At 38.9% G+C, this 23,373-nt stretch overlaps 1 protein-coding gene across 1 annotated transcript in view; it reads left to right on the top strand.

The window, feature by feature from the left end:
• The window catches only part of LOC145980851 (uncharacterized), an 85,845-nt gene that overhangs the window by 49,032 nt on the left and 13,440 nt on the right, over positions 1–23,373 (top strand). The window contains exon 4 of the mRNA XM_083113933.1: positions 5,319–5,385. Coding sequence (XP_082970059.1) covers positions 5,319–5,385 — 67 coding nt within the window. The remainder of the gene's footprint in view (positions 1–5,318; positions 5,386–23,373) is intronic.

Below are 23,373 nucleotides of genomic sequence, written 5' to 3'. Positions count from 1 at the left end.
GTGAACAATTGACATTCTGCATTCGAACTGTGAATGAAAATTTTGATATTTTTGAGGAATTCATGGGCTTTTACGAGATTCAGAACACTGAGGCCAAAACTTAAAAAAGAGAGGGAGTGAGTCATTCATTAATTTATTTCAGTGATCAGAGCCCCCCCCCCCAATAATTTGACAAGTCGGCGCCCCTGAGAGGTTGAATGTTAAATTTAGCGCGGTAGGTTATTGTAAACATTATGGTATAACCTCTCTTTCCACGGTATTCCAGTCTTGTCCTGTCCTCTTCTAACACTCTCCGCTATGTGCTCCTTCCACAAACATCTTGGTCTCCCCTTTGCCCTTATTCCCACTCCTTGTGCATTGTAAGCTCTTTCTGCATCCATCCTCTTCATGTGTCCGAACCATCTTATCTCTGCCTGATCTACTCTATCCTGGAGCTTCACCACCCCCAACTGTCTGTCAGATCTCCTCATTCCTTATTCTATCCCTTCTGGTCTTCCCCAAAATACTCCTTAAAAATTTCATCTCCATTGCCTGCATCTTTCTTTTGTCTCACTCTGTCATTGTCAAAGTTTCTGCTCCGTACTTAATTATTGGCACATAGTATGTGTTATATATTACCTTCTAGCATTTCATAGGTACATCCCTGTTCCATATTAATCTTCGAATGGTTTGATAGGAGTCCACCACCCATTTATCCTCTTTTGTTTACCTCCTCATCTATTCTTCCACTTCTCTCAATTATGCTTCCTAGATATTTGAAGCTCTCCACTACCCTCAACTCCTCCGTGGCCACCTTTTTTCTTGGTACATTTCTGACTCTTGTCTCTTGTTGTGATTAACACCTCACTCTTTGCTGCACTGAATTTCGTTCATGCTTTTCTAATTTCCTCATTCCAACTATCAAGCTGTCTCTGTACTTCTTCTTCCCTGTTCCCCCATATTACTAAGTCATCAGCTAACAACAGGGCCTTCATCTCTTCTTCTCCTATCTTCTTCCCCACCTCTTCGTTAATTGCATCCATTGTAATTATGAAGAGCAGTGGGGAAAGAGCACTCCCCTGTTGTAGTATATTACTCGTACTTATCCTGAACCACTCCGTTCTTCCCACTTGTGTCTTCACACAGCTCTGGTTGGCCTTGTATGTACTCTGGACCAGTAATGTGCCGTAGACTATAAGTTTACGTTTACATGCGTTGTCTACACGTAATCTACGCGTGGATTACATAGGGTTGTAGTTTACATAGACTACGTAGACAATCTAAAGTGTCCTAAAATTAATTTTCAAGGGCTTTCATGAAAGGAAAGTGACATTTTCAACTATATTGGTTCCTAACGAAATGAATAGAACCCTATTTACAACAAAATTTATCTTCTCTTCTATTATCAACTATAGAAGAAGATAAATAGTATGCAAAAACAACAACAGATGGCAGTCGTGAGGCAAAAGTGGTCTTTTTCCCATAAAACACTAGAATATTTCCTATATTAGGTTTCTTCCTAGGTGAGAAATTGTTCGAATTTGGAAGAAATAGTATAAAAAGTTCTCCTTACACATCAGCAACTGATACGCAGTATAATTTTTTTTTTAGTTGCACGGCGCCCTTTGCTAAGTTATGAACTTTCGCCATGTTGTTTACATATATTTCGTAATCTACGTGTATAAAATAGTCTATGTGTAGAATGTAGACTATCGTTGTTTACGCGTAGATGCACATCACTGCTCTGGACTCTACACACTATCTCTTCCTCGACTCATTTCTCTCTTAGAGCCTTCCAAATCTTTGTGCTGTCCATGCTATCGTATGCCTTTTCTATATCTAGGAATACAATAGAATGCAAAATGAAGGTATACCTTAATAACATTCTGCTAGTATTGATGGCCATTACATCAACCTCATTGTCATGCAAATATGAAGATAGTAATATAAAAAAATCCTTTCACTGCACCAGTGGTGTACCCACGATTCTCGAAGGAGATGATTAAAGTGCTTTTTTTATTAATTAGTCCTCATTTTGTCATCTTTATCTGCCATTGGTGGTGTTCTTTTTAATATTGAGCCAAGGGAAGAAGGAGTTATGACCCCCACCCCTGTCCGGCACAGTACACACACTCATGGGGAGAGTGTGGAGGTGGGCTCTCCGCCATTGTAGATATAATCAGCACCACGCTCCTGCACTCCTCAGATATCCATTTTATGAGATACTTGATGAACCCCAGAGCAGTCTTATGCAAGGACATGGTCTAAAAAATTCCCACTTGAGATACCGTCCCTTATATTGAACCTGAGTTTCCTAGGAATACATAAAAACACAAATTTCATAAGAAATGGAAAATATAAAAAAATATAAGATGTGGTGTGTGTGAAGAATCTCTTCCATGCTAACAGTATTTTTTTTTTTAATATTTGGGATACAGGTAATTGATCTCATGGGTTTCTATCACAAATGTACAAGATAACTAATAAGTTTTAATCTTACATTGTGGGATATTAATTCTTAAATCTCTTCCTTGTATTGCAATAGTAGATAGAGGTGCGATGAAACATACTAGCCAAATAACCAGATATAGTAATTTTAATGCGAAACAATATTGTGCCGATTATTATTACAATACATTTCTATGTGAATTGAAAAGTTTTTTCGAAAAAATAAAAACAAACGAGATTGCCAGGCTCTCCAATCTATGTCTTCGTTTTTTAGATCCTTTTCTCAACGATCAGCACATGTTTAGAGCTTTTTAGAGGCTGTAAAAACAACTTTATTATATTTAAAAATCACTTACTACCGAATTACTAGGCTTTTAACCGAATCCACTTTCAAAATATGAATTAATGAACGCCATCTTTCGGCAAGAACGGAAACACAATTTAATTTCGTATGTCAAGATCTTGTTGTAATTCTTCAGTCACGAATAATTCTGGCCTCTAACTACGCCATTGATATTAAATGATATCGTTATAATCCATAAATGTTCCATGCTTCATTATGGATTTTAGACAGCGTTGCTAATGGTCCAAGCACCCATAAATTCTGAGCTCTATAGGGTTTCGTAACAGGACCGAAATTCTCGCAGAATTTAAATTCGGTCCAAGTAGCGTTTGTTTCATTTCAATACGGAACTTGTACTATTCAAATGCTCCGAAAAAGAGGTTCCTGGACCGTATTTAAATTGATCCGGAAAAAGGTTCCTGGACAGTATGATCCTTGGAAAATGTTTCTGGACCGAATTTAAAATATACATTTGAAAAGGTTGTTTACGATCCAGAACCCATTTAAAACTCGATAATTTTTTTGGACCGGAATTGAATTTATTTTAGAATCCTGAACCTTTAACAACCTTGATTTTAGAGCCTATGAGCCACATAATGAAAATGAAAATTCCTTGCTGATGTTGCTTGCCATATTAAGGAACCGCATCACTTTTGATTTCAACCAAATCCAGTTTCGACATAGGAATTAATGAGCGCCATCTCTCGGCAAGAACGGTCGACCAGCACGTACGCTCACTTTTCTTCCCCATTAAATTAATGCCATGCGGCGAAATGCCTGGCCGTGTAGGGAAATATCTTCCGTGAGCAGGTAATAATTGAGTCACCATTGTTTTCGGGGTTTGTACGTTATATGCCATGGCTTTTACGGGAGGAAAGCATCTCTCCGCGTTTCCAGGTTACAGAGTAATTGGCCAATCTTGCGAAAATGGCAGGATTAACATAACTTTTAGCATTTTTATCGTGAAATGCAACTTGATATTTACGACCCATCCGTGGTCATTTGGAAGGACAGCGGACTGGAACGCCCGGTGACGTAACGGTGATTGCATTCATCAACTTCCAGGCGATGTTTCCAGGTGAGGGAATTTTTTGTTCGGTGGAGGGAATGTTTCTTCTATAGAGGGAAATTTTGCTTGGGGGAGGGAATTTTTCTTTGGTGGATGTAAAATTTCTTGGCTTTGTTAAGGGAGAATTCTCTTCAACGACAGGATATATTTTCTGCTTTGGAAGAAATGTATTTTGTCGAAGGAAGTCATTTTCTTGAAAGGGATTCTTTTCCAGAAAAGTTCCCATATCTAAGGGAAGAATTTCCCAAGGAAAATTTCCGCGGGTAAAGCTGTTATCAAAAAGGTACATTGTTTCAAATTGATTGATTGAGTTTGTGTTTTAAGTGCACAATACGCACAGTAAGGCTAATCGGGACTGGACCTACAGTTTAAAGTGGGATGCGAACTAATTATGCCTCCACCGGTTATCGAACCACTACGTCATCGGGGAGGCAACAATGTTTCAAATAAATGTCTTAATACCTATTTCACATATTAAACTATGGTGTTTTATGTGCATAATTCCCTTGCTAATATAAGAAACAGTCAGGTATGACGTGATATCTTCACAAGTGAAAAACAAATATGTTTTTTCACTAGGTACGACATGTGACAATTTTGAACAATCACAATCTTCGTACTGTGTGGCATAAAAGTACATCTGGTTAATTGTAAATTCTCCAAGGCATAAATTTTCTTCAGACTGCAAAGTGACATTTTTAACTTAGAATATGTAGTTTATTTATTCTCTTGGTTGTTAGGTGCGTTCCGTGGTCGATTCACATCTAGAAACAGAATGTTACGGATTAGAGTTATGACCTGGTTGTTTGTATTTGTGTGTGTGTGTGTGTGTAGCGAGCTATACGACGCCATGTGTTCCGGGGTTCGAATCCTGACCTTCGCGTTCTTCGTGAGTGTTCCTTAATCAATTTCATCATATCATCACTCATCTTAATCTTCGCCACTAGCCAAAAGTGGCAGAAAAACGAACTCAAATAAAGTATATCAATCAATCAGTATGTTGAGCACTTTCAGAAATCCTAATCATCACTCATCTTGATAGTCACTTAGCCTGACAGAAAAGTGTCATTAAGTTAGAAAATGATGCAATTGCGGTGTTACATTTCTTAAGGAAAAAATAAATGGTATCTTGCTGCCTGACAAAGGGATTTTTTGCTAATAGGGTGAGGCAACACTGCCTCCAGCTGGCAGGATCTTGCAGGTCAATGGGTAAGGAGGGGTGTCCAAAATTGAAATCTGACACCGTTTCCGTATAGACCAAGGGAGTAGACTGATGATCAAAAGGGGGTGTCCATTGTAACCTGAGGCCAACCATTGGCCAGTATGTCCTCGGAGTATGATTTCGAAGAAGGGATAAGCCTTATGAAAGATCAGGAGGTGCGGTATATGCTCGAAAGAGAAAGTGCTTTGGAGACAGTGTTTTAAGTGGAGGGGAGCAAATGACCAGAAACTATAAAGCACATGTTCTTTACCGGCCAGGGTTTATAGTGTTCCCAATTCTTACGAGTACAAGTGTCCCGAAGACATCCGCGAAATGAAAACACTGGTGAGTAGTCTGTGACCTGTTTCGTAACCATTGTGTTTTCTTCTGGGAAGGGGGAAGACCAGTGATGTGCCGTAGACTGTAAGTTTACATCTACATGCGTTGTCTACACGTAATCTACGCGTAGCTTACATTGGGTTGTAGTTTACATAGACTACGTAGACAATCTAAAGTGCATGAAAATTAATTTTCAAGGCTTTCATGAAAGGAAAGTGACATTTTCAACTGTATTGGTTCCTAACGAAATGAAAAGAACCCTATTTACAACAAAATTTCTCTTCTCTTCTATTATCAACTATGGAGGAAGATAAATAGTATGCAAAAAACAACAACAGATGGCAGTGATGAGGCAAAAGTGGTCATTTTCCCATAAAACGCTAGAATATTTCCTATATTAGGTTTCTTCCTAGGTGAGAAATTGTTCGAATTTGGAAGAAAGAGTATGAAAAGTTCTCCTCACACACCAGCAACTGATACGCAGTATAATTATATTTTACTTCCACAGCGCCCTTTGCTAAGTTATCACCTTTCGCCATGTTGTTTACATAGATTACGTAATCTACGTGTATAAAATAGTCTACGTGTAGAATGTAGACTATCGTTGTTTACATGTAGACGCACATCACTGGGGAAGACACAAGTGGGAAGGTTTCCAAAGAAGCAGAAGTTATATCATTGCCTTCTTGGTCCAATTATGCCTATCTTGGGTCGCTGGTTGTGATATGTAACTCAATTTTGTGCACCGTGACGAATCCTTGAGTTATTTGTTTCTGAGGCATGAAATTGATAGTTAGGGGACTGTTACCAAAACACGGGCCTTGCCTATGGCACACACACCCCCAAAATTTCCTCAACGCCAGTGCTCGAAGTGCTAAAGGTATCCCGGATCCCCCAACTAACTTTAAGGCTTGAAGAAACATCCTCCCAGCTAAAAATTTACACTTCAGGCGCTGTTCAACACAAGCTGAAATGTTTCACAAAGTACCAATTTATGGCCATTTTGGATCTAAATTTACATTTTTACATACGAACGTACATCCTACCCAGGTGAAAACCCATGCACCGATATTTTATGTACATCCTTCAATATTTTCTTCTTAAGTTGTGATATTTACATCCTACGAATTTTGAAGTGAGGAAACAAAGAAAACTCAGTATACAGGGTGTCTCATAAGTAATAGCGCAAACTGACACAGGTGAAAGTACACGATAATAGAAGCAGAAAAGTCTCAGTAAACATGGGTCTGCAAACGAGCCGTTTTCGAGATAATCGCGAATGTGTGATTACAAGCCACCACTGACTTCATTGTTTGCAAACGTCGTCCTAGTTGTTAAAATGCTAAGTGTCAATGTCAAAATGGAAGTCACTATGCAGCGCAACTGACGTGACTCCCACAGTACGATTTGACTGTGTACTGATTGTATCTTTTTTTATTACAACGCCACCTCTCGGAAATGTTCTGTTTTGTAAACAAAGAGCAAACCTCAATCCGCACAACGAGTAAAGCACTCGGCGTTTACAAAATGTAATCAGTGACGGCTCCGAACCACACATTCGCACACATTATTAGCATTTTACCAACTAGGACGACATTTACAAACAATGAAGTCAGTGGCGGCTTGTAACCACACATTCGCGATTATCTCGAAAACAGCTCGTTTGCAGACCCATGTTTACTGAGACTTTTTTGCTTCTATTATCGTGTACATTCACCTGTTTCACTTTGCGCTATTACTTTTGAGACACCCTGTATTTTAAGACTTGCAGTTTGCATTCCTGATTTTTTTTAAAAAAAGTTTAGCATATTTAAGAATATTTTACGTAGTTACATTTAAATGTGTCTGAAGAACATATATACTTCTACGGAAACAGAAATTACCAGAGTGTAAATATCTCCATTTCATATTCCGACTTTGTTGTACTTTTTTCTTCTACAAAAAGCTTTGAATGGGACCGTAGGCTTCAGTCCCCTTAACGTACCCAACTATTCATGATATAATGACTGTCAAAAGAAATTTACTTGTTTCAAACATGCATTTCTATATCAATGACCATACACTCAAAGTGATGACATCACAATTGGTGTAACACAATATCTGATCGAGAGCTGGTGTTGTTTGACAGCCTATAGAGTAACAATACAACAAAGATGGTGGTGAACAACACTAATCCCGCATTATAGCAAAAAGGAGTAGAATTTATGTGAAAATGTTGGCTCGATCAGGGCTCGAAGCCAGGTGTTTGACATACAGTGCCATTGCTCCATTAAGTTTCTTTTGTCTTAAAGGAAAATCTCAAACAGCAGTTTCCCCTGTCATTCTTTTTCGCATATCAATTTGACTTAATTCTCTGCTTTTCCATGCAAGACAGAGAAACACAAACAGGAGTCTATTGATTGATTTAACATTGTTGGGTACGTCGGCACATATGGCCATTTTGTACCCTTCAGTGTGTGCGGGGAAATATCCCCTTATCTAAAATTCTTACTTAAAATGTTGAACAAGGTGTGTAAAAAGCCTCTTGGGAAAAGTTAAAAATGCATGGTTGTAAAGGGACCTGCACAAAACAAACCCACAGGACCATATCAAAGTTTGTGAAGGCCCCTGGGCAAAATGTTTTGTGGGGGCCCCCATTTTTTATTATTTTTTACTAGGAGCTTTGTTAGCTCAACATGTTACCCACCAATTTTCAGCAGTTGAAATGGTAGACCTAATTTTAGAATCAGTAGTCATTCACAATCGAACATATCGCAGATAGGTTTGCAGGGAGAATAGCGCAGTAAAATAAAATTACAGGACGAAAATTGTAACGCTATAGCAGCAGTAAAATTCTGGGTCTAAATGTCTACAGCATATTATGAAGAGTGAACACCGTAACTACAATATATAGTAAATACTAAGGGAGTTCAGACGGAAACGGAGAACTGAGCAGTAGACTGTACTTACGTACATAATATATTATAAATGATATTATTTACAATTAAGAGAAAATATGTCACTACATATGCACGGTCCATCCACTGGACAATTACCGACAGGTTCATTGCGAAAATTGTAGTAACTACACTTTCTTCAAGAAAATTACAAAAGGCTTAACACTTATAGTAGACACACTTTTCTTGCCTTTTTCGCCGAAAATTCATTTACTTGTACATCATCGAAGTCGAATTCACGAAGAAGTTCATGTTCAATGCTTAATAAACAAAGATTGGATAAGCGATCCTGTCCCATGGCAGCACGAAGCCTGTTATTCACTAATTTCATTTTTGAGAAAGATCTTTCTCCGAGAATTTCGACATTGGGAAATGTACTGCGGAACGGGTCCTTACATACAAGAGCTGTGCTACAATTGGATCCAGAAGAGTGTAGACAGACATACGACAATATTGAAGTTTTTTCTATGTTTTTAAAGTACAACTTATGTACTTTTTCACAAGCATATACAGCTGATTAAAAGATTTTTTTGCTGGAGGCCCTTTACTGCTATCTTTTGGTGGGGGCTCCGGGGCAATTGCCCCAGTTGCCCATACGTTAATACGGCCATATTAAAAAGTCAGAATAAACTAAAAGCTTCCTCACAGACAGTGGAAGAGACCATCTCTCCGCAAGAAGCTAAAAACAGTTGATGGAACACTGTCGCCATCTACCAACAGAGATGACAAACAGTTGGGAAGATTTAAAGTCTGCCGAAGGAAAGCAAAATCAGCACATTCAACAAGAATATATGAATACTTAAAACAACATTACAAACACGACACATTCGGAGGGTTCAGCCCTTCAATCAAGATTCGAGCCCTAGCGCTGCCCTAACCACTCCTCCACGGGGATCGGCTTTGTAGTTTCGTGACTTTTCTGTCACTTTTGGCTAATCGCGACGATGAGTATAAGTGATGATTAGATGAAAATGACGAAGAGACACTCGCAAAGAACACTCATGCCCTTAGCTACGTCTATATTGTCTCTGCCAGTGGTACTGCAACGGGATCTGTTACCTTTGAAAGACTAGTGACGTCATCGGTGCCTAAGCGTTCCCAGCATGCACAGAAAAAACTGGTTTGTTTGGAATTACCAAAAACGTTTGGTTGAGCTGTTTGGTTATGATTTTTGTTTCCGATAATCAAATGTTGCTTGTAATTACTAAATAATTTTGTTTAAGAATACCAAAAAATTTGGTCAGATAAAATATGGTACTCGTAAACAAAATGATACATATGTAAGAAAAGAGAAACAAAACGTTTGGTTAAATTTAGTATATGTGCGTGAGCGTGCTTCCGAATTTGAAATAACGATTGTCCAGTTTCGTCGAGTGTAGTATGAAAATCTTTTGTCGAAAATTGAAACTCATGTTGATAGATAATTACTGGAAGCGAGTCTTTACGTTGCTGTGTAACCTAATATTCTGAAAAAAAAGCTCAGAATATTCTTACTTTATACTGAGTTTCCTACACCGGCCGCTAGATGGTTCTGTCAAAATGTGTACAAGAAACATACGTTTTTGTACAACAAATAATATTATGTTTGATTGTAATCATAGTGAAAAATTGTGCTTTAACATTCTTCAAAAGATATGTGAACATCAGAGCTACAAATGAAAGAAGAAAATGTACTGCAGTGAATAAAAGTGAATCTCCCATGAGCAATCTTTTGATTCTGGACTATATAAGTAGAAGGTAAGTGTTGCGCAGAAAAACAAACGATCCAAAGTCGAACACCATCCAAAATCTGGTAGTTCACGTTACCTTTCTATTCTGAATGTGTATTTTGAGATCAGTTAGTTTTTACAAACTATCTACGCTAGCTAAAGTTAGCCACATTGCAATAATTATGAATAAATTATTTGGTTTTCCTAAACAAATGGGCTACATTTTGTTAGAATTACCAAACTAATATTTGGTTTTGGTAACCAAAAAATTGTTTACGACAAACAAAAAGAACTTGACCAAATGTTTTGGTACTGGTGAACAATTGTTTGGTTTATGCCTATTTAAACAAACGATTTGTTCTCCACTACCATTTTTTTGGTTAATCCAAACAAACATTATTCTCTGTGTGGAGCTGTAGTAATTTGGCACACACAAGTGATGTACTACGCAGACATTTAGGCGATAAAAGGATGCCAATAACTGTATATTACCGTATATTTAGGCCCAATTTGTACAGAAATGTACGGTATTCCAAGGACTTGGGTCTGAGTCCTGGTCAAGCCTTAATGTTTTTCTCTGAAGTGTGTACGTAAGCCACTGTGTGTGCCCAAACATAACATAATAAGAAAATCAGTTCTGTTTGAATTCCTGTTTAAGTCTGCTGTATGGTCAGGTACGCTAATTGGAACTGAGCTACATTTTAAAGTGGGATCCGAACCACTGTGCAATATGCCTAAACTGGGTATCGAACACGGGACCCCTTGATTACAAGGCGACAACGCTACCACTGCACCAATGGGGGAGGCCTAAAAATCAGTGTTCTGCTATACCAAGTAAGAATATTGGTAATACTACCGTAGGGAGCTTTCAGACCGAAGCGACAAGCGACACGTGTGGCTTTGAAGCGAACGCTAAGGAAGATTTCACACTGAAGCGACAAGAGACACGTGTCGATTGAGAATTTCACCAATCTAACAAGGCTTGTACTACCTGTGAAAGGTTGCTGTTTTTGTTGCATCGGCCTGAATTTCGCTCAGTATGAAACGTTTCGAACCGAAGCGACACGACAAGCAGCTTGTCGCTTAGGTGTAGTTCGGACTGAACCGTTTTCTTAATACAGTGCATCATGCTGATTGTATTGATAGAATTGTTGCTTTAAGTCCACTTCATGCATAAAAAGGCTAATCGGGACTGGACCTATAGTTTAAAGTGGGATACGAACCATTGTGCCATGTGCCTCCACCGTGAATCGAACCCGGGACCCCTTGATTACAATACGCATTAGCCCCGTCTAGTTGGCTGCACTTTCTTGACACTCCGTGCAGTGCAGGTTTATCCAGTGTCAGGGTGGTGCAAGGAAATGACGTTTAACCAACTAGACGGAAATCGGTGTTCAAGTTCAGAAGATTCATGAAATGCTTGTCTGCTGCTTTAAACGGTCATTTGATTAGTTAGCACGCACCACGTGACCATACAACAAACATACACCGGTCCGGAAGGTAGTGCAGACGGTGCAGACACCAAGTACACTACTTGGCTCCAAATCAACCAACTAGATGCTTCGGTGCAAAGAGAGTCAAAGCGAGTCAAAAAGTGTAGCCAACTAGACGGGGCTATTGTGTCGACTTGGCCTGTTATTCGCGCATGCGCGGTGAATGTATGCTTATAGTGAGAATTCACACCGAAGCGACAGGCGACATGCACAGCTTGGAACGTGCCAATCGACAGCAACCATTACACACTGTAGCGGCATGACAGGCCGCGCAAGCCTGCGTTCGGTTGGTGAAATCCTCATGCGACACGTGTCGCCCGTCGCTTCCGTGTGAGGTCTCACATAGACGGAAGGGAACCCTGTCGCGTATCGCTTGTCGCCTGTTGATTATCGCTTCGGTAGGAAATCTCCCTTACACAACACTTCCACATAAGCGCCTTGCAAAAAGTTTGTAAATTCAAGATTTCTTTTTTTTTTACCGATTCATACCGGACGCGTGTGCTGTAAACAATTTTACCTGCAGTGTTGAGACATCTATTCATTCTCTGCGATGTTATACTATACCAAGATCTCCATATTGCATTCAAAAAAATAGCACAACACAACCTATAGCAAAGATAACTCGAACTTGACAAGTACTGTCAGTTCTTGGATGAACGCTATTGGTGGGAAAGGTTTGAGGGGAGGATATACTGTGCTCCACGTGCACTTAACATATGGTTGTCAGAGGGAAACCGATCTTTTGAAACTTTCTTTGAAATGAAGTGACGTTCCGATTAGGACAAACTATACGAATGCCAACTTTTTTCACTTGTTCCTTGCTTCTTTGTAAATTGACGTTGATAATATACACAATGTATACACGCTATTATCCGTCTCGAAACTACAGTGCGTTCGTCTTGGCCACCTCTTATAACACATGTTAGTACTCGATATGCAATAATTGTCTAGATGCTAAAGATATGCCGGCATCTGCGTCATGCAGGGAGTCGTAACGTACCCAATTTGCGTTACACGGTACGTTCCATTTTGTAGGAGGAAGAGTATGGTTCAGCTGCTAGTACCCATGGAACGTAACGAAATGCAATATGTTACAGACTGACGTTACAGAGAACGTAACAAAATGTATTATGGTAGATATTAACGTTATAAAGGAACGGAACGAAATGAGCACATTGGAACATAACGTAATATGCAATATGGTATATACTACCGTTACAAGGAGCGTAGTAACGATATGCAATATGGTATATACTAGCGTTACAAAAACGTAACGAAATGCAACATGGTAGTAAATAACGGTACATAGGAACGTAATGAATGCAATCCTCCGTAACGGAATGAAGTGAAAGGCAATATGGTTAATTAACGTTACATAGGAATGTAACAAAATGTAAACCACTGTAACGGAACGGAACAAAATGCAGTTGGGTACATACCACCTGCATAAGGAACGTAAATAAATTCAGTATTGTAGATGTTAACGTTACAAGGAAAGAACAATTCACAAATGTTAGCTAGTAACGTTATAGGCGCGTGACGAATATAATCTATTTAACATCAAGGAAGAAAAAGCCAAAATCTCTTACCTTTCTTTTGAACATTGCGAAAAATAACTCAGTATATCGTATGGGATTAATGTGAAATAGCCGTTAAAAATATGGTTGTTTGTATAAAAATGAATTTCAACCAGCGTTGTTAAAAGGTCAGGAATTTTAAATCAATTCAATTCCGGTTCAGCAGGGAATATTAGAAAGCATAAATGGATCTGGACCGTAAAGAGCCTTTTTATGTTTAAAATATTTCAATTCGTTCCAGGGACCTTTTCTCCTGATCAATTGAAATACACCACAGGGACCTTCTTTCCGGATCAATTAAAGACGGTCTAAGTTCCATATTGAAATTAAAGAATACGCAACTTGGACCGAATTTAAACTGTGCGATAAAAAAGATTCCGGTCTTGTTGCGGAACCCAATAGAACCCATTAGAATTTATGGGTTCGTGGACGTTTAACAACCCTGATTTGATATTAAATTACATTTTTGGCTCGAAATTGAATAAAGCTTCCAACTAGTGTAGAAATGAGTAGCAATAGGCGTGCGAACGGGGTGCAAGGGGCGGGGGGCAATGCCCCTCCCTAAGCATGGACATCTGTCGATATTTTAGAAGCAGGGAAATATGCCATGGGGCATATTAACCCGATAATAGTGTTGCCCCCTCAAGAAACACCACTTGTGTTCGAAATTATCGCATTCCTGCATCCCCATTATAATAATTAATGTAAATTACTATTATAAATCAAATTATACGTGTGAAATATATACTTTTAGCTGACATTCGTTTTCTAAAGGGGAGAGGTGGCCATCCTCGCCCCCCCTTCCAGATTTCCATCCAACTATATTAATATACTTTAATCCAGAAATTTAGGGTAGAGGAATCATATCGCCGGTTATTAAACGATATTGTGCTCTTGAAGAAAATGAAGTATTTTGAAGCCGATGAAAGTTCACAAAGCAACAACGGTGGAAGAAGATGCAGTGGCACAACCACAGGGGGCAGGGGAGATTAGACCTCAAACTAGTACAGAAATCAATTCTAGGAGGTAAGGAAGGCAAACATTGGACTATAGAAAGAAAGGTTGCAGAATCTAAGAGTAGCAAGACAAAAGGATACTCAAGATGGATTTAGTTTTCACGTCTTTCGTGCACTATTTCTTCCAGACGGCCAAGAGCACCTGCAAGGGGGCACAGAGGGGCAATAGCCCCCTCTCGATTTCTATCTTTATACAAATTTAAATAAAGTTATATAAACATGGACAGTTGCTGCTGCTTACGGTGTAAGTTTTTCCCGTGTAAGGTAATAAATAGATTTATTATTATTTTTTGAAGCCGCACCGTTCATTTTTAAACACACTGTATATGAGTCATTGTGAATTCGAGTCAATTTAAACATTTTGCGTTGTTGCGAGATTATCTATTAGGATAAAATTTGGACATAAATAATCTAAGTAGAGAAAATGCAACTTGTATATCAAAATTGCCACGCCCATCTAATCTCCGAAAGTAGTGTTTAGCACGTCACATTTCAAGTATATGATTAATTGATTTGGTGTTTTGAGTCCACTTTATGCACAGTAAGGCTAATCGGGACTGGACCTACAGTTTGAAGTGGAATCCGAACCACTTGTGCCTCCACCGGGTATCGAACCCGGGACCCCTTGATTACTAGGCGACGACGCAACCACTGCGCCATCGGGGAAGCCATTTGAAGTATAGTCCATGATTGTATCTAGTATATGAACGAGATGTGTCCCTCCTCTCAAACAATACGTGGCTTGTCCCCACCGAACGAAGTGTGTCACTTATAAATTAAGTTTCCGAAAGCAGGCATTATGTATGAACAGAACAAAAAATACTCCTGAGAAATTACAAAAATTATAAGCCAGTTCGTGGCCGGGAGTTATTGACGGTCTTCCCCCCCCCCCCCCACAACCTATCCGCTTTAGGTTCCGGGTTCGAGTCATGGTCTGTAAATATATTTTTTAGGTGTCTCTTCATCAATTTAATCTATTTATCATCCATCTTCATAGTTTCGATTAATTATAAAAGTGACATAAAAGCAAAGCAAAATAAGAACAAAAAAAAGTAATTGCAAAATGACTACAACGTCAGAACTACATTTGAAAAATAAAATGCGAGTAGAAGATTAATTTTCAAACAGGTATTTGGGTAGAATTGTGTAGACAGACATCATGCTCCCGAAAGTTGCCAATCCACGTGTAGCATGACCTTCGATACTGGGGTTGCGCTTTTTCAGGAAAGTTTTCTCGACCCTCCTCAAGCGTCTTATCAAGAATGCCTCGGTGTTCGCAGCATTGCCAACTTATTTTCCGTCGGAAAAATCCTTTTCCTCCTATTTAATCTGCTGTTGGCTGTACAATACAGCATATTAAACAAGATACAACAACTGAATTACGGCGAAGTAGGTTAGAAACCCTGCGTGCTCAAGAGCAGCTTCGATAAGGCACCTGAATTGTTTCGAGCTGAACCAGGAAATGGGCGATGTTTATTCCCCAAGGCCATTCCGCAAAACTAATGCCACAAGAAGTTTCCTGTGTGGATTTGTGAGCATGAAATTGTAGGTTGATGATAGTACTACAAGACGTCAAGTGGATTTTTTTTTCTGTTTCGTTATTTTATATAGCTTTGCTACCTATATAGTTTGAATAACTAATCAATAATTTGATGAGCAGACAAACACGAAGAAGCCGATCCCTTGGCAAATTAGTTAGCGTAATACACTGCGAAGTCTAATGTCGGATTAGAAAATATGGATGGGTCATTTGTCTTTATACCACTTCCATCACCTATCACATCCTTTATCATCGCGATTAACCGAAAGTGGTAGACGCGATAAAAAAAATAGAACCTTTGCATGAATGTCCGAAAGAGAGGCAAAGGCACGACCCACCTGGAAAATGAAAGTCAAGCAAAAATTATATATATCGCGCTATTGCATTTTAGCTACAATAATATATGTTAATTATTGCATGAACATGATAAATTCAAATTAAAGCAATGGTTTTTGAGGAGACAACACTGTTATGGGGGAACATGCACCTTGTTCCCCCCCCCCCCGGCCTGGAAAAAAACTACCTTGCTTGCCCCTCCCTGAAAAAAAAACCTGCAGACGTCCATGAACCTTTGGTATCGACTTCGAAGTATAATGTATAGCGCGGCAATAGACCGCGACAGCCTCTTATTTGCCAGGGAACAGGGATAGGAATTCCTCTTATTTTAGATTTTCTCAAACTAATTTCAAGCATGTGGTGAAAATGCCTTCTATTTAGTATGAAAATCGTGGTTTTTAGTTTGAATGGTTTTTCCTAGAGACGATATGAGGCGTTGCGGATACCAAGGGCGAACTCAACAAACGTACTACATTGTGAGGGAAATGCGTTTCAAGTTGTCAGGCACAGTTCGAGCTCCACAAAAACTTGGTAACAGGAGATCGGAATGTTTCATGCGTGATTTTCAAAGTTTTTTATGGAGTTCGCACTGTGTCTGGCAATTTGAAATTCATTTCCCTCACAATGCACTTTGTTGAGTTCGCCCTTCGTATCCGCAACGCCTCATATTTTAAATTACTTTGAAGCATTTTGGACCATTTTTATTTTTATAAGCAACTGCATTAATTATACATATGTCAGAATGATCTTAAACATGAAACTAATTGTTTCTTCCAATGATTAACTGTTCTCTTTGCCTTTCATTACGCTAGGTCACTCAGCCGCTATCTTTGTTGTGAGCCTAGATTAAGTGTGACTGGAGCTTATCCTCTATGCTTTCTTCATTCAGCATGGCTGTGGGCTACATGTTTCACATCTTAACACAACTTCTTTCATTGTATATAACTTCATACATCATGAAATGTATTTCACCTATCGTCCTACGGGAATCAGAGGAACGTAACTACAATAATGCTGTTTTCAGTTTTGTTAGAAAAAATCCTCTGAAGAGTATTTGGAGTAAATCGACATTTTTCCACTTCTAATTCTTATCTGTAAGGCGGAGTCACGTTTAGGAGTCATATTCCTAAGAATATATTATTTCCTCTCCTATAAATTTGATAAATTGGAGTTAAGTCCCTCTGGTTGTCACACACGCTATCTGCTCCTATTTTCCAAAATTTGGCACGTTGGGTATTACACCAGATGTGTCATTTGGGTATGATACATTTTTATTATATGCCTGTGGAGATTCCAACAGTGTTCTCGGCTTGCGAGCCAGGTTATATCGGCGTTAGCGTCCAACGTTTGGAGCGCATACATTGCTCTCATCAGGATGCTCTCTACCTTATGGTGGGAGCAATGTATGCGCCCGAAACATTGGACGCTAACGCCGATTTAAGCTGGCTCGCAAGCCGAGCGAGAACACTTCGCCAGGAAAGCTACACTTTTTTACCCATGAAGATTATTGTCCGTGGCCTGCAAGCAAGGTTCTTGTATGTGTGACTTTTCTGTTTCTCAGACTACGTGTGACTACCTACAAATTATGTGAAACAATAACAAACAACTTCCCGACCGATTGCCAAGGCCCGTTCCACCCTAGCTACAAACTACCACTTCGATCACTGCATGCACGAGTGAGTAGTGGTATTCGCGTGTCTTCCCTTTAATGCAAAACCACAATTTGCTCCACAGCATGCTAAGATATTCGAAAGCAATACTTGTGTGTTAATTTAAATTTTGCCCTGTTCATTCATCTATACAGAATTTACTACTTCCAAATTTATGTGCCTGTCTTGAGTTTGCATTCTCGTGACTGCTGCCAATTTGCGTAGATGAAAGAAAAACACACTCAATATACCAAAATTGCTTGTATGTAGACATCAGACGATAAGAGATGAAACAATTGCAGCCTACAATTTCCCTCAACCAACTACAATTACTATCTGAGTATGAGAAACCACTTGCATTCTAGCCGGGTTCGATTCCTGGTGGAGGCACAGTGGTTCATTTCCCACTTTAAACTGTAGGTCCACTCACAATTAGCCTATCTGTGTATACAAGTGAACTTAAAACAAGACAAACTTTCATTCTAACCTCAGGCAATTGTGGGAGCTACTTAGAAGTAGTAGTGTTGCTGGCATGGTGGACTTCGGTTCTTACTTTTGCTTTTAACAGATAAATACATTTTGAATAATAGTGAAATCAAAGTAATCGATTATTTTACCGACTGACAAAGTTATAATGGAATTGTGTTATCTCCATTACAGAACAACTACCTAATCTCATTCAATTCCAGTGTTATATCTGGTAGATAGATATATCAGCCTTTGCAATGATGTAAACTTTCAGTGCAATGGCGACAAAGGTCCAATAACTATAATGTCAAACTTTAAAGGTTTCCTGACAAAATGATAAACGGACAGATCATTTACATTCTCAATGGACATGTTGAAAAGAAGACTAATATTATTTTTTTTAATTTCTTTTTTAGCGTAGGTAAAAGGAAGTCACTTGAAAAAAAGTGGGAATATAATCAAGATGTCCATCAGCTATTTATTGATTTAAAAAAGCATATGATTCGGTCAAAAGAGATAAATTATATATTATATTAGTCGAGTTTGGAATACCTAAGAAGCTTGTTAATATGATAAAAGTATGCACCAGTGAAACAGAAAGTAAAATTCGTGTGGGTATTAATGTGTCTGACAAATTTACAATTCATGATGGGTTAAAACAAGAAGATGCATTATATCCATTGCTCTTTAATTTTGCCTTGGAATACGCTGTTAGGAAGGTAAAAGAAACTAACGAAGGACTAAAATTAAATGTTGTGACTCAGTTGTTAGCATATGCAGATGATGTAGACTTATTAGGGGATGATATAAAAACAATTAAGAATAATGCTAAAATATTTTTCAAAACTGCTAAAGACATAGGTTTGGAAGTTAACAAAGAGAAAACTAAATATATGCTTACAGGCCGAAACCAAGTGTTAGGTAATAATCAAAATCTAATTATTGATAACAACTCGTTTGAACCAGTTTCCAACTTCAAATACTTAGGAGTAATATTAACAAATGAAAATTATATTAATATAATAAAAAGTAGGCTTAATTCAGGAAATTCATGTTACTTCTCTCTTCATAAACTTTTGTCTTTTAGTTTAATAACTAAGAAACTAAAAGTTAAAAAAAAAGTAATTTTGCCTGTAGTATTATATGGGTGTGAAACTTGGTCCCTTACATTGAAAGAGGAACATAAATTGAGAGTATTTGAAAATAAGATCCTTAGGAAAATCTTTGGACCTAAAAGGGATGAGGAGACAGGTGTGTGGAGAAGGTTACATAATTTAGAACTACATAATTTGTATTCATGTGCAGATGTTATTAGAATAATTAAATCAAGAAGACTTAGGTGGGCAGGCCATATGGCACGAATGGGAGAAGAAAGATGAGTTTATAGGCTTCTTGTTGGGAAAACTGATGGTAAGAGACCTATAGGAAGGCCAAGACGAAGATGGAGGGACAACGTTGAGATGGACCTAAAGGAAATCGGTAGGGCTCAAGATATGGACAGATGGAAGGCCTGTGTTGCTGCAGCCATGAACCTTCGGGTTTAAGAAGGCTAGAGAGTTAGTTAGTTAGTTTAAAAGGAAGTAGATAAAAATGAGTAAATAAAAAATATTACGTGGCAGAGTGGTTAGCACAGCGCGCTACGACGCCAGGGGTCCAGGTTTCGAATCCCGACCTGCGCATGAGTGTTCTCTGTGAGTGTCCCTTCATCATTTTCAGCATTCGTCGCTCATACTCATCTTCGCTTTCTGAACCACCAGATTACCATTTCGGGTGTACAACACATGGCGTAGCGTTTCGCGTCCGAATTCCAGGAACAGGCAGCTTACGGTTACCTGACCAAGTAGCGTTTCGTCCGAAGGCTACCATCCTAATAGTGTTTAATGAAGCAAACTCTTGCTAACACGCTTAAATGCTCCATCCAAGAAAATATTTTTTGTTGTTTTAATATTTCTTTCCCTCTGGAAATTGCAAATCTCATCTTCATAGTTGTCAGATAGTAAGAAAGTGTTGCCATCTGCCATGACTAAAAATTTCTAGATCCAAGTTCACTTCCTCTCGACGATTTGTTTTGATTTGATTTGTTGTTTTAAGTCCACTTTATGCACATTAAGGCTAATCAGGATTGGACCTACAGTTTAAAGTGAGATCCGAACCACTTGTGCCTCTACCGGGTATCGAACCCGGGACCTCTCTCTCGACAATTTGTCTCAGTCTGCACTCCCTGCGTTGCACTCCGCTGTCTATGCAATGTAGTTTTAAAAGTTGCAAACTGAGGTATCCTGGTCACTAATTCCACCGCTGCCACCGGTTAGTCAAGGTGTGACTCATCATCAGCCAGGCTCGGACGAAACGCAGCTTATGAAACCGTCGCGGACGAACTGTAGCATGTTTCTACGAATTTCGCTTTCGGACAAACTACAACTCGGGCGAAACGCTACTGAACCGTACAGCAGTCCTTATGCCTACTCCAAGTTGCACAGCTGCTTTCGGAGCCCTTGGTTTGGAAAGGGGGTGGGGATGAGGAAAGGGTCTTGATTTTTTATACTGAAGCTCGTTCATTTCGTTCTCCTATTTCTGTTGGTTGAATTTTCTGAGATACGGATCTACCTCATTTTCCTTTTCATTACGTTTTATTGCGTCACCCACGGTACGCTTACATGTACTTAACATTTTCAATTTCCCTGTACCTGCACCCTTTGGTTAGGTAAGGTAAAAATAAATAGCTGCCGTTCGTCAAATGTTGTATTTTTGTTTTTGTTACCTATTTTTATCGTACTTCAGTTAGGGAGCAATGCAGCTACTGGTAACAAATGTAGTCAGGAAGTAGCATCAATTGTTCCTTCCTCGCACTGTAGTTGACCGGTAAAAAACTATGTAAAGCCCCGTTTCCATTACCACAAATTTGCCGCGCAACATGACGCCCGGCATGCGACGCTGCATGTGCCAAGCATTTGTTGAAATGGAAACTGTCTGCAACATGCCGCGGCGCAAGTGCCGGGGACAAAATTGCCCCAAACGATTCAGACGCACAACATGCGCCACGGACAATGGAAACAGCCTGCAGCAAGTTCCTGGGGCATGCGCACTAGAGTAGAAACAGACGACGCGACTACAATCTGTGGTCCAACAAGATTTAATAACAATGCAAAATCATTTGCAGTCATTCTTACAAAGTTTTCGTATCCACTTTGAAGACGTAAGTCTCTCATCAACGAGTTATACGCTCCTTCCGAATTTCTTTTCGCTAGAAAACTTCTAATCCACCATCTAGGTCGTTTTAGCCTATTTTTTTTAGAAGTTCATGGTACGCGCCTGCCATAACCACAAAACCCGCCATAGTTGTATTGTTCATCTTTACACAAGTTAAATCACCACCAAATTATTACAATACAAGAGAAGAAACACTGACTACTCTAAAGCACAATGAAACAACGCTACAATCAAGTCCTGCACTCCGGTGTTGTTGCGGGCGTATTTTGCAGAAGTAGTTTTGAATTGGAAACAGTGCACTAAATGACGCTCAACATGCGCCGGCACATGTTGCGCGTCATGGGTCTGGAACTTGTCAGAATGGAAACGTAGATTAACAGAAACAGAAGGCTTTCACGATTTGTGTGAATATTAAAGTGATCTCTTTTTTCACATCCAAACATAAATAACAATTTTCAGATTTGAAAACGTAACAGGGGTGTAAGGGGTGACCTTCCACGTATTACACCCAATCCTCCACTTCATTCCACGTAGTGCACCCTGGACTGCTCTTTGCAGACTAACGAGACTCTGGCGACTGGCCCTATGGCCAGTATAATTCTGTGTGTTCTCCTGCTTTCTGTCATGTGTGCTGAGTGCCTCTTTACAGCCTCAGCTTTTAACCTAAGTCAGAATATTTTAATATTTCAGTTATGCGACATTACAGTTATGTCATTTGTTATGGTAAGGGGCTGCACCCCGTATAACGTGACGCGCCCAAAATTAAAAAAAAAGTTACATATAACTTTAAGAAATGCGTATAAATATTTCACCATCGTTTATATTTATGTACATGTTGTTAATTTTCAAATATTATGAAGAAATGCAGCAAAATGCTACGTATTCGATTACTAATGTGAGCCACTGTATATATTATGTTTTTATTTCATGAACAATGTATGGTCAAACATTACTTTGCAGAGCTCCGTGGCGGAGTGGTTAGCACAGTGCAATACGACGCCACAGGTCACGAGTTCGGATCCCAGCCTGTGCATTACTTTCATTGTGATGTCCTTTCATCAATTTTGTCATTTCATCACCCATCCTCGTCTTCGCGATTAGCCAAAAGTGGCATAAAACCAAAGTTAAATATAACAAATCAAAATCAAACATTACTTGGCATGACAAGAATGGATAGGTTATTTTGAAGCTGCTGTTATTAAAAGCAAATTGTATGTAGCTTTCCTAGACAGAAGTTTCACACACAGAAACTGATTGATTGGATAAGGGCTGCGGATTCCTACTCGAGCAGAAAATATATATATTTCCATATATTACTTACAACAATAGCAGACTGATTTCCTGCTAAATCGAAAAAACTTGCATTCACAGTTACAAATTGACATGTTGAATGAACTTAACTACAGATTTCTCTCACTCCAATTTTGATTAATCGAGCAGCACACTACAACGTGGGTCATTATATATTTCCAACTTACTCTCGAGTTCCTCAACTAAAAATAAATTGACTGCGAGACAAAAACTCCTCTCCGATAACTATATACCACATTATATGCAGAGTATACGTAAGTTGAAATTCCATCATAATAATAATTTGAATTCTTCAAGTAGTAGCTGCAAATATAATTTTTCATACATATTTTCTTAGCAAAATATGAAGTTCCTCATTTCACAAGGATAACATATACACAGTATGTCACAAGAGTTTTTAGTTCGAGCTAGTCGTAGGCCTAATATGAATATAAACGTCACTTCATTACTTAGTTAAAAAAAAAAAGTGCCAGGCAATCAGAATTCGAGGGTATGCCTGAAATTATTCGTAGTATCTCATGTATCAAGGGGGATTTTTAAGAAAAATGAAGGATACATACCACATGCTTTGGTCAATTCAGAGTAGTAGAAACGTAATTATACTGCATGTTGCAACTGAAACCGTAGCCTCGAAGGCCGAAGTCGTTTAGTGATCCACTCATACACTCGGTACCAAACATTTCAAGTTCGAGTAGACATCTGGACATGGCTGTTTTTTTTTGTAAGTATCCTTTCATAGATTTAATATG

This window comes from Lepisma saccharinum, chromosome 28, assembly GCF_977018435.1.
Source record: "Lepisma saccharinum chromosome 28, izLepSacc3.1, whole genome shotgun sequence".
NCBI classification, from domain to species: Eukaryota; Metazoa; Arthropoda; class Insecta; order Zygentoma; family Lepismatidae; genus Lepisma; species Lepisma saccharinum.
Note: the sequence above shows the minus strand (reverse complement) of the source record. Positions and strands in the feature narration are given on the sequence as shown.